The sequence below is a fragment of the Lepidothrix coronata genome, unplaced genomic scaffold (genome assembly GCF_001604755.1).
Source record: "Lepidothrix coronata isolate B3197 unplaced genomic scaffold, Lepidothrix_coronata-1.0 Scaffold24, whole genome shotgun sequence".
In the NCBI taxonomy this organism is placed as follows: domain Eukaryota; kingdom Metazoa; phylum Chordata; class Aves; order Passeriformes; family Pipridae; genus Lepidothrix; species Lepidothrix coronata.
Genome location: NW_016690204.1, coordinates 2,368,149 through 2,380,768, shown reverse-complemented (window position 1 = coordinate 2,380,768; position 12,620 = coordinate 2,368,149). Strand labels below are relative to the sequence as shown.

At 45.7% G+C, this 12,620-nt stretch overlaps 1 protein-coding gene across 2 annotated transcripts in view; it reads right to left on the bottom strand.

Annotated features, from left to right (window-relative positions):
- Positions 1-3,558: 3,558 nt before the first annotated feature.
- The window catches only part of ADCY9 (adenylate cyclase 9), an 85,843-nt gene continuing 76,781 nt past the window's right edge, over positions 3,559-12,620 (bottom strand). For both annotated transcript variants that reach the window (XM_017808802.1, XM_017808803.1), the window contains 2 exons: positions 11,537-11,578; positions 3,559-5,713 (listed from right to left, as the gene is read on the bottom strand). In XM_017808802.1, the coding sequence (XP_017664291.1) occupies positions 4,525-5,713; positions 11,537-11,578 (1,231 nt within the window). In that variant the 3' untranslated portion in view covers positions 3,559-4,524. The remainder of the gene's footprint in view (positions 5,714-11,536; positions 11,579-12,620) is intronic.

Sequence of the window (12,620 nt, the reverse complement as noted above, 5' to 3'; positions counted from 1 at the left end):
CCACCTCTACTGTTTCCACACACAAGTCATTCTGTACTTAGAGTGGCATTTCCAGCAACTGGGAAAATCACATCAATAAATAACAACTGCCTTTTTAGCAGTTAATTCCTAAATTTAACTGCCGGGACGTGTCTGCTGCTCTTCTGTGTCTTCTGTCATCACCATGAAGAGGAAGCTGCAGCTGTGACTGGGCAAAATGGACCGAGATATGAAAGCAAAACCACTCTCCCTTTTCCATGAGGACACAGAGAGGCGCCAGCGGGGAGAGCAGCACCCGGAGCCGTGACCGGCAGCGGCAGAGCTCAGATGCTCCGTGCAGTGAGGAAAAGACAGAGGTTACCACAGGTGAGGAGATGGGAGGCAACAGCCACTCACATGTCCTGTCCAGACAGAGCAAATGAGAATAAGCAGGGAATAAGGGAGAAAACAAGGTAGAGTCCTTGAATTTGGCAAAAACCCCCTTAAGACAAGGTGTCGAGTTAAACATCGACGGCGTCACAGCCAACACAGGCACCCTCGGCCTCTGAGATGTTGCAAAATGAAGACATGGAGTGACTTAACTGCTCCCTTACAACACTTTTTACTGTATTCAGGATGAAAGCTTTAAAACAGGTCAGAGTTACCAATTTTAAAATGCTGGAAACCCTAAAAGTTTGGCTTTTTACTCAGGAATAAGCTCCTCTTTAGCTCAAGCTGCCATGGTTAAGTGTTTGGTTTGTAGCTCCCTTCAGTTTTGCTCCAGGCATCTCCTTTCTGTGTTTTAGCCCTAAAGTAACATTATCCAAATACTGATGTGTTTTGTAAAGCCTTTGGGGAATCCATCCTCTCCTCCTCTCATTTTATCACTCCAAAATCTTCCTGGGACACAGCAGGAGCCACAGCCAGGCAGCAGCACCGGCACACCCTGCTCGCAGTGCTCACGTTACCTCCAGCAAAGGAAAATGGCCCCAAATCCTGGGAAATAACAGGCAAATCCATCCTTCTCAAAATCATGATGCCAGACAGAAATCAACGGGAATTCCATTTACCTGCTCCTCAACGAGAAATCTCTCAGCTGGGAGGAAAATAAGCACTTTGGTGTGTTAGCAACAGATTCAGACCTCCCTGCTGACAGTACTGTGTGTATTCCTCGTTACTCCATGCTCCAGAGTAGGTCCTGCAAGTGGCAGAAGGGGACACGGGGATCTTAAACACTCAGCAACCTTCCCAACCTCCTCCTCTGGACCAGTTTTAAATCTTCACCAAACCTCTGGGCAAAGCCCTCCCCGTTCACTGACAGCTCTGTGCTGGCACCCACAGCACACACAGGGATTTTAACAGAGCTTTGCCCGTGGCCTCCCAGCAGCACACCCAGCAGCACACCCGTGTCAGGAATTCGGCAGCAAAGCCGCACATCCCGCTGAGAACACCCCCGGAGTCGGTTCTGTGTTAGGACGTACCTTCAAAGGCATAAAGGGAAGGTGTAAAGGTTCAGCTCCCAGAACTGAAACAGGTGGCTCCTGGCTCTTTGTGCCTGGAAAATGACCCTCTCCAAATTACACACCGAGAACTGAACCTCTTGGTTTGGTTGTTCCACTGCATCAGAGAGATTTAACCCCCGAGAGCCGCAGCCCCAGCTGTGGAAACCTTGCTGCTGCCCTGGCAAGGAGCAAACAGGGCACCACTGCTCACCCAAGGTTTTACAGCTCTTTTCCCAGCTCCAGAGTTAAGGCAGAGGAATGTTGCTGGCAGTTCCCAGAGCAGACAACAGCCCTTGATTTCAGAGCCCACTAATGCCCCTGTCCTCGGTCCCTGTATTTGCTCAGTGCCAGCACAGAGGCCCTGGTGGGTTGTATTTTCGTTTCCCGATGTTCCCACAAACCCAACGATCCCCCCGTGCCCCCCCATGGCAGCACAGGAACGCTGTGCACTTTATAGGCTGGAGGAGAAGGGTTTTGCACCTACAGTGCTTGAAGGATGAGGAGGAAGGTGCTCTGGGTCCAGGGCCCCATTCCAGCACCTCCTCCTTTCGGGTTTAACCACAAGATGCCAACCTGTCCCGGGGTGCAGGGCTGGGCTGGGGGAGGTTTGGTTGTTGTGCAGCGTCTCAAGGAGCCAGCACATCCCGACTGAGCCCTGCCACTGGAAACAGCTGAGCAGGGAGAGAGGAGGAATGGCCAGGCTCTACAAAATGGGGAGAAAGAAGAGGCAGGGAGAGAGGCTGGAACAACTCTGAGAACAAAAATATAACACTAGAAGGCATGTAAACAGTTCTGGACCATGTTTAGCTCCTCGACTGTAGGAAAAGGAATACTGACACACCTCAACTGAACCGAGAGCCCTAGAAATGCTTCAGGAATACATTCTTTGGATGCAAGAGGTATTTCAGAATTACTACCTGAAAGTTGGAAGTGCAAGTCACTATGGGGAGGGGGGAGTTGTAACCTAGGGAGAAGGAAGCTGCTGGAAAACTGTGCACTCCAAACACCTCACGCTGCTGCTCGTCAGGAACAGCCTCCAAACAGGCAACAGCACTTGTGGCAGAGGGATCCCGGGATGAGGATCCCCTGGATTTTTGTGTGCTGGCAGATTGAGCAAGATGAATTCTGAACAGCTTTCCTATCAAATGGAATACTGATGTGCATAAACAGCAGCTTTTGTGGGACCAGTGTGCAGAGTCCTGTTTAACTGAGGTCCAGAAATCCCACAGATTTACATCTGAGAAAGGCTTCAAGGGCTCCATGCTGACCATGGAGAGGAGATGGCTCTCCAACAGCTGAACAGGAACTCCACAATGGATACAGTTATTACTCATATCCCAAAAATCACATGGGGATAAGAAGAAGAATCAATATATTCTGCCTTGAGCTCAGATGGAAAGAATCAAAGCCCACAGCACCACGCAGCCAGCGCAGCACTGCCCTCCCCCAGCTCTTCCCTGGCTGATGAACTTCTTTTGGGCATAAAAATTGTTTATTTGGTGTCACAAGGAGTTGGCTGAACGGGAATAGTTGAATAGCCCATATTATCAAACATCAGTGAAGGAGGTGAGGGAAGCAGAGGACAGACTGGCACAGCCCATGGCACCCATCCCACAGCTCCCTCTGTGCCAGCAGCTCCTGTGCTCACGCAGGCCCCGCTCCCAGGGACTGCACGGAGTCACCCACAGGACTGGGAAATGATTGTGCTTCTCAGCTCACTACAAGGACTCTTTCCCTATTCCCGCTTTCAGTGGCACACAGGGAGCACACTGGCCTGTTCCCTGCTGCAAAAGCACAGTGTGTGTGGGGGGGAAATCCTGAAAAGTATTGTGCAGCACCATTGGTTCAGTCCAGAGGGAAGCTGGGATACTCAACTGCATTTGGTGGCTTCTGAAGTGTCTCCAGCTTGGAAACAAATATTGCCTAAGGTAACATCCTCACAGTGGTTGGTAGCTCAAAGAGGCTGAAACACCATCTTATTACTCCCGTTAAACCAACCCACGATCCATCTCTCCTGATCCCTTCCGCACACGAAAATCCCCAAAGGAAAGAAAATAAAAAAAAAGCCAAACAGGAATGAAATAGATAAATAAATAAATAAAGGCATTCCCAAAACATTTATTTTGCTTTTTTTTTCTCTCTCTCTCTCTCTCCAATCAGCTCAGAGACACTGACGTCACCTACCTCGGCCACCTCAGCCACGCACGGAGCAACCCCGAACGGCGTTGGAGTCGTGAGCCCTGAACTGCAACACTCCCATGGTCTCTTGTCTGCTTCTGGAAACCTGTCCCGAGAGCTGGTGCTGTCCCAACCCTTATTCCACTCCCACACATCAGTAACTCATTGGCTATATGGAAAAGAAGTGTATCCAAAGCACACGATGGCACGTGGAGGCTGAAGAAAGCATCGGTAAAGGAGAACAGAACTGCAGCAGCTGTTCCTCCTGCCCTAACTAAAGGCTGAGCCACGGCACGACTCCTCCTCCAGCCCGACCCAAAGTGTGTCACCCCTCGCCCAGACATTCTTGTGGTGCATTACTGGCACTTTATAGCAGTCTCGTATGGTAGATACATGCACATGTCTGTGTGTTACATACAAAAGGTCTGATAACAGTAAAACATTGTTCCGAGAGATATAAAAAACCCAAGGAGCTGCATTAGCCAAAAAAAGTGTTTTGTGAGAAACAACAATAAAAATGATATAACCACAGCTTTTCTTTTCTTTAAAATTAGATAAATACCCAAAGCTATGATTTCACTTGGGGCCTCTGTACCTTGACAGGGAGTCCAATGGAGTATATCTGAAGGCACTTAATATCCTCTACTCAGCTGTAAGATGGTTGCACAGGGAGCTGGGGAGCTTGAGATGTGATTTGGGGCATGAAGGAGAGAGATGGGTGGAAAGAAACCCTGAAGAGCTGTGATCCACACAGCCCCAGGTGCCGAAATGAACACAAACGTACAACCCAGGTGTGGAGAAGGTCTCTCTTGAAAAAGAAAACTGCCAATTGCAAAAGTCAGTGTGTTTCTATGGACAGAGCACTTCATGCAACTCTGACAGTGCATCATACACTCTTAGAGATATTTAGCTTTGTCAGTTCATTGACCTCCTCAGTCCCCGCTTCCTCACAGTCAGACTTCTCCGCGGCTTTGCCGAACCTGCACTTCTCCTCTGCCTTCACCGCGTCTTTCTGGAGCTTCTTGGCAGAAGGAGGGATGTCCTTGTTTTCTGAGTTATCTGTGCCATGGGCTATGTTATCAGAATTCTGTACAGAAGGCACCAGGTTGGCAATCTCGTCGGTGGGAGACCGCCCAATGCTGCCATCCACTTGCACCCGAATGTCTGGAGATATGGACAACTGGTGATGCGGCACGATCCCGTTGTCCATGCACTTGGGGTAAAGGTAGGTCTTCATCTGACCCTTGCCCTTCACGTTGACCGTCCCCCTGTAGTCAAAGTCATACCCCATCTTGCTGAGGATGCGGTAGCTCTCCTCACTCACCTGGATGCGGCACTCGACGCCAGTGGTGTCCATCCTGCTGGCGATGTTCACCGTGTCCCCCCAGATGTCGTACAACAGCTTGGTGGTGCCGATGACCCCGGCCGTGAGGGGGCCGTGGTTGAAGCCGATCCGGAGCTTAAAATTAAACCACAGCATGTTGTTGTTGAAGTCGTCCACCACCCGCATCATTTCTTTGGCAAATTCGAACAGGGTCTGCAGGTGCCCGTGGGGGTGGCTGCTGTCCTGGCACTGCGACGTGTTCAGCCCCGACGCCGCCATGTAGGTGGCCCCGATGGTTTTGATTTTCTCGATGCTGCTGTAGTGGGCTTTGCTCAGCAGCTCGTCGAAATCCCCGATGAGCTCGTTCAGGACTCGGTAGCACTCCTTGCCCCCCTGGTAGTTCTCCTCGTAGAACTCGCTGAAGTTCACTATGCTGGCAAAGATCACCCCGCCGCTGTCGTGGTTTTTGGAATAGCTCTGGGACACCTTCAACTGCTCAGCCACGTGGTATGGGATAATATTCCTCAGCAACCAGTCAGCTTGATCCCTCATGCTCTGGATTTTGGTGCGATGGAGATCGGCCTCCACGTCCCCGTGGTAGTGGAGGCGGTAGCTGACCTCAAACTCTCGGTTCAGAAACCAGACCAGGAGCAGCAGGAGGAAGGAGACCAGAACCACCTCCTGACCGATCAGGTCTGCCGGCCTCTTGGTGTCATCTGGCACTGAGCTGTTGCATGGGCTCTTCCTGGAGCTGGAGAGAGGGGAAAAAACAGACAGGGACATTTAAAACCACGGAGTCAGGGCACTGCCATTGCCGCTCCGGAGACAGAAATCCTGTGCTGGAAAAAGAAGTGTGGGAAGTGCAGTTACATACTGAATTATAAAATATGCATTGAGAACTTCATCTGCTGTTAAGAAAACACCGAAGAATTAATTTCATTCTTAAACTAAGTGATGATTTCCTTATTGTCAGGTTCAGCACCATGGAAGTCGCCCAGTACTGTTTTAAGGACTTCACCAAGGAAACAGTTATCGTTATACCTAAATACATAACTAAAAGCATACATGTAAATATGCATATACAATGTTTAATAATAATTACTAATGTCTGGTGTGTTCAGATATCTGTGGGTATGTGCATGTCTGTGGGTATGTGCCCTCTGTACGGAGGGGGTGTGTGTGAGTTTTGTGGGATTTATCTCTTTTTGTCTTACCTTCAATACTCAGAAACATCTGCTTTACCTTCCTTGTGCCTTTTCCTCGTCTCTTCATCAAGAGGACCAGTGCTGTGTGCCTTTAATGCTACACATGAAGGGTTTGGAAGGAGGTAACACTGCACAAAACAGGTCATGGAGAACCCCCATGGCAGGGGGTTGGGATGAGATGATCTTTTAGGTCCTTCCAACCCAAACCAGTCTGTGGTTCTATGAACTGCATGGAAGTGGAGAGTATGGCGCTCTGGGCTGACATCTTTTCTATGATAAAACCGCTGAGGCTCTTCATGGTGGAGACAGAAAGTTTCTCAAAGTGCCAAGATTACATAAAATAATAAAAAACTCCTGTCTCACAGAGATTGAGAGCAATATTTCAGATCCTTTCGACAGTTTGTCGCCTGCCTGTGCAGATTATGAAGCACTGATGGAGCATCTGCCAGTGCCAAACCGCCCCTAACGAGGAGACATCTGCACTCTACAATCTCAACTTTCTGGAGAGAGGCAAAGACACAAATTGAATCTGAGAAGGCCCCACCTATGTAATCCTAGAAACCAAGGCTAAACCCAGACAGCTTGGCACCCAGTCATTTCTGCAGGCACCCAACTGCATTTTTTTGTATAACATTATGCCAAAGTTTAAGATTTGATATGAGCAGACATGTGCTGAAGTTTTCCAAGTTAAGAGATGTTTTTTTTAAGGGAAAGTGTCACATCAACCTTTCTCCTCGAGAACCAGAAAGGCAATCCAAGCTCAGTGCCTCCATGTCTTTATGGAGGTATGAAGAGCTTAAAACTCAGAGCACAACTGGAGCAACAGCTCAAGAAGAGGAGGCTGAATTTGTTCCTACAGCACATGAAAACACTTCTCAGCTCATTTTCCTTCTCTCTGTTCATGGGGGACAGGTTTCCACTTTGGAAATATTTTAGAACTGAGCTTTATTAGAGACACGGTTTCTTTTTTTGAGTTTGATTCTCAAATTCTGGATTGACAGAAAAGTGTAACGAAGCAAAACCACAGCACAGCTGTGGAACAGATGAACATGCCCCATCTCTGAAAACACTTCTCTGTGCCGTGGTCTTTGTTTCTATAGGGAAAAGAGCTCCCTGTAAGTAAAATATTTGCAATACAGAGTGTGCAGACTGGATTTCAGATTAAAGATAAGACAACATATTATACTGGAAATTACTCCTTTTGTTTTCTACCATAAATATGCTTCTCCCAGGAGAAGGGAAGGAATGTTCATTTTATTCCCTCTTCAGGAGGTAACAATGAAAGGATGAGATATGCCCAGCTCAAGTAGGTCCCCACCATTGGTTTCCTGTAACTTACAGCTACTTTTCTCAACAGATCCTCTGTTATGAACCTAATTATTTCCTCCCTTGAAAGACAAGTCAGAGACTAAGCCAAAGACATGGTTTAGTGGTGGCCTTGGCAGTCCTGGGTTAGTGGTTGACTTGATGATCCATGTTGGTCCCTTCCAACTCAGGATATTCTACAATTCCCTGATCTTAGGGGTCTTTTCCTGCCTAAATGATTCTATAATCAATGTCTAGAATGGGAACAATTCCTGAAATACAATCCTTGCTACCTATTTTGCAGGTGGCAAAATATCCTCCCAGCTTGACGGGCTTATAAAACAAAATGAGGGGAGGGTAAGTGAGAGAAAAGATCTTGGAAAATAAAAAAAAGGTTGGGGAAAGGATCTTGTTTAAGAAAAACAATTCAGGTTCTTTACAGAATCTGAGTTTGTTATTTCCTGCATCTTGTGGGCAGAGACCTGCGAGAGGATCTGAGCAATGATTATGTTACTCCTTTGAGAGTACAAGTTTGATCCAGATAATCCTCTGTAACATCAGACATCCCTGCCACAGGGATTTATTTCAGTCATTAAAAGCTTTTTATTTACACTTTGTTGTACAAAACACTCCTCAAAGTACTTTAACTCCTCTCCAATGAATTAGGTGAGAGCCACAAATGGTACATTAGGAGAAGTGGAAGGCATGATCTGCTTTCTGGGAAGGACCTGCTGCCTCCCACTGCCCATTCCTGAAGCTCTGGCATCTGTGAGCTCTCAATCACCTCCTCAGCACCAGCCTGATCTTCTTTGCCCTGTGGGCTCCAACCCGGAGATCTCCATGTGCAGGGAGTGACTCACTGTTCTCTGACCTGATTTCATTAATAAGGAATGGGTTGGGATCCCAAAAAAGAAGGTGCAGAGTCTTCTCCAGAGCAGGCGTTTTTATCCCGATGGGACTGCTGGAAGCATCAGCATGGGAAGCCCTGATTCCAGCCTGGAGCAGAGAGCGACTACGTCGTCCTCATTTGCAAAGCAAACTTCTGGGTGTCCCAGTGAGCAGGCTACAGGACCCACAGGACTATAAATCACCTCACAAGTCAGTCAGCAGTGATGACCTGGAGTCACCCTTTAGAATGAAAAGAAGAAAAAAACCCCACAGCTCTAACAGAAAGGATCACCTCCCCCCCCAAATTCTACTTTTTTATGAGTTGCCGCAGCAGAAAATGAATTTTAAAAGTCATTCAAATTGAAATCTTAGTTCCTTTAACTCAAACTGGTGAAGTGCTGCCTGGCACAGCCACCTCACTATTAACTTGGCACCTCCATCCAGGCTGTGTGAATATGGAACAAGTGAGAGCTCCAGAGATAGGATCTCGATCACAAATCACAAAGATAATGGCTTTCCACTTATAGTTTTGGAAAGCCAGTTTGCTTCTGAGCCAGTAACCCCTGTCTGGATTTGGATATCTTGCTATATCTAAGGAGGATGCCTGCCTGCTGAATCTGAGAGAAGAATGCAGTGGAGGAATGGAGAGGAAAAGGGGATCAAAGTGCTGCTTTCAATGAACAAAGTGTTACTGATGCCTATAAACCCCTCCCTACAACCAAGAGATTTCAGTCCTCCCTATTGCTGATCCTCCTCAAGCAGCCACAGTGGAAAACAATCCCCCTCACCTGCTCTGAGGTAAGGAATGAATGAAAATGGGAACTATTTCCTGCTTAAAAGACAAAGTTTACGGTTGCATCCTTTGGGCTGAACAAATTGGCTGTCTGGAAAACAAGGCACATTCCATATTTTGATTAATGGAAAATCCAGAGATTAACTTTGTGCTAAGGCTTCATTACCATTGCTAGTGTCTCTCCTCCAGGCAGATTGATATTATCTCGATTCTTGATCAAGGAAAGAGAATAACCTCATTAAAGGCAAAACATAACTTTGTTTGGCCCTCTTAGAACACAGGAAAGCTTTTGCAGTGACTGGGGTGGGAAAAGAACCTGATTTTTTTAATTCCATGAGAAAGGTGCTGCAAAAAAAAAGTGTGTTAGGATAAGGGAGTTTCACCTTTTTATTAGTCCATCACCAGGAAAAGGGGAGATTCTGTCTGCACAGCACTCGAGAAATGTGGTACACAATAATGTACAGTAAAAGAGCCCTGAAAAAGAAGCCAAATTCTGTTTAATGGTAGAAACAGAACAGGGTTAACTCCCAGTCCTCTCTTTTAGCTTCCAGTACTTGTTAATTTACAAGTTTGGGCAGCGTCAGGTCCAGTGGAGCCTGGACTGAAGGGCAGTGCTAAGCAGCATTAGCTCATGCACATGTGTCTCTTCCCCAAATAAAGGAGCACAGACAACATACAAACCCAGTACACCTCCAAAGGAGAAGTGTAAAATTAGGTTTAGAAATGTTTAATGAACGAGATATTTTGGTCACTGCCTTATTTGGCCTTTAAATCACAAGTCAGACTTTGCACAGAGGCAGAGCCCGTTCCACACCTGCTCGGTGACCTCTGTGGTTTGGTCTCTCACCAACTCTTACCTTCACCTGTAGTGACTTAAAAGTTGTGCATTTATGGAAGAAAAATACTTGCATGCTTGATAACTGATTTTTTCACAGATTTCTGTCATCGAGGGGAAGACCTGGTTGTTAATGATTTAAGGCAGGATGAATTACTTAGGAGTGATTAACAGCTGGTTGGGAGCCTGTTGGGGAAGAGGTTTGTAATTCTGAGCAGCACAAAAGCTTTGGTGATTTCACAAACTAATAATAAACCACTAAGGATCCAAACCTGGACTGATCCTAAGACATTACTGGAGTGATCACCACACTTTAATACTTTGTTCATTGCCTTTACAGCAAGTTCCTCGCAGAGTTTGTTTATAAAAAAAAATCAAGCTGCCTCTTCTTTTAGCTTTAAATTTCCATTCTGGATTCAGTGAACCGGAATTCTGCTGTGAAAATGAAGTTACCTTTATGAATCAAAGCCATGAAGAAGGAAAACCTGTGTAAGAAAACCCAAAGCCCCCCAAACCCCAACACTGAAGTGCTGACTCTTTGGTGAAGAAACACCTAATGTGAAAGCCCAGTTGCCATCTCTCTGTACTAAACCCACGTGTTTTCCCCACTATCACAGAATTCATGGAGATGACAGGTTTTAAAAAGTAATTTTGTTTTGACACATACTCCCAGGAAAAGCATCATGCTCCTGAAAACCCATTTGAGATGAATTACTGAGTCCCATATCCACAGGGTTAGTAGTTCAGTCAAGCACAGCATGACCCCAGTATTGTCCCCAAACTTGCCATTAGCAAACACATACTTGTCTAATACCAAAGACAAGCAAAACCACTTTAAAAATGGTATTGCAAAACTTGCAATAAAACCCGTGAGAAACTCAACACTGAAATAATCAGAGTGAATCTTTAATGTGTTCATTTTTAAGGGGCCATTAATAACCCAGGAAGAGATTTTTGTTTGATTGTTTGAAAGTCTGGGGGCTAAAATTTTCCTTTGCTCTCAATTTTCTTTTGCCGCTCTGCCCAGGTGAGCCGAGGTGACAGCCAGTCCCAGACTGTCACATCTCATCTTGGGAAGGCACCTGGCTGCACATCCAGCTTTTCCAGCAGAAGCTCCTCTCCCACAGGGAATTCTCCCCCATCCAGCTGTGGGAGCATCCAACTCACACTGCTCCTGGATGGTGCAAACAAGCCAAGTGAACCAAATAAACAGCTTGTGATGTACAGATAATGCTCTAAAAACTGCTACTACCAGAAAAACAGATGCTGTTTTATAGAGCTCCTCCACAGTTCTATTTCCTAGAAATCCAATTTAAAGAGAAAATATCATTACACAACTCTGACTGCAGCATCAGCTCTGATGAGTTCTGGTCATACCCAAGTCCCCTGTAAAGGAAATTACACATATGAAGAGCTTAAACACAACCTGCTGAACCAATTTGTTGAACTCCCAAGCTATTACTGTGGATGCAAAGTCTTGCTACGTATAATTCACTGAAAATGTTTCCATCCCTGAACATAAAGATAGTAAGTTTATATAAAGCTTACCTAAAGTTCTGTGCCAAATCTAGATGAGGAGTTTCCATGGAGCTGAAATTAAAAAAAGCACTGATTTCAGAGGGGAGGTTAAAGCAATAAACAAACCATCCTGCAGAATTTCAGAGAGAATGTTAAACTGCTCTGTTATATAGGCCAATAACTGCACCACACACCTGATCAGCTTCAAAAATCTTTGTTTGAACATGACTTATCTGCTCTTTTGGCTCAAAAGAAGGAACCAGCCAGAGATGCAAATCCCTGCAAAGGGAAACTGATGGTTCCTGGAGTGAGTAATTGTTAAACAATCCCATCTTACCTGGGAAACAGGGAGGAGCAATCTCAGAACTCTAAAACTTGCTTATGCCTTCATCTTATCTGAGCACACAGTACCAAGATTTTAAAAATAAACCACAAAACCCCAAACCCCAACTGCTCCAAACAAACAAACAAATGTCTAATAAACATAGGGTTTTTTGAAGATGCCATTACAGGAAATAAGTAGTTCAAGCACTTTTTCAAATATTAAGAGAGTATCAAATTCTCAGGGTTAGTTACATCTGTTAAAAGTAAGGAAACATGCAGAATGGATCCATCTGTGGTGCAGACAAAGCTGCAACAACCACCGTGACAAAAAATATTATCCAGATTCATGGTAAGAGAGGAACAAAAAGATGAACATTAAGAAACAGAATTTATGGGTTTCACTAATTCAGCCTGTATTAGTTTTGTTCAGGATAACTTCTATCAAGCACCTTTTCAGATCTGCAGTTGAGCTGAGCCCTATTACTTTAAAGATTTATTTCCGAGGGATGAAATGACAACATATTCCATGATTTCTGATCTTTCCTCATTAATAGTCACCACTGTTCAAATCACAGGTGGAAGAACACTATCATTAGCAACATTTCTTAAGATAATGGTTTTTTAACATTCATAGAACCCCTCCAGCACTCAGCGAAAGCTGATGCTGTGAACTGACACCACAGCAAGGCCTCCACTTCTGTGCTTTGGAACAGCCTTTCCCCATCCCTTAATAAAGTTGAAAGGCAGTGAAAACCCCCAGTTTTGTGTTTCTTTCTGCACAAAGTCCTAA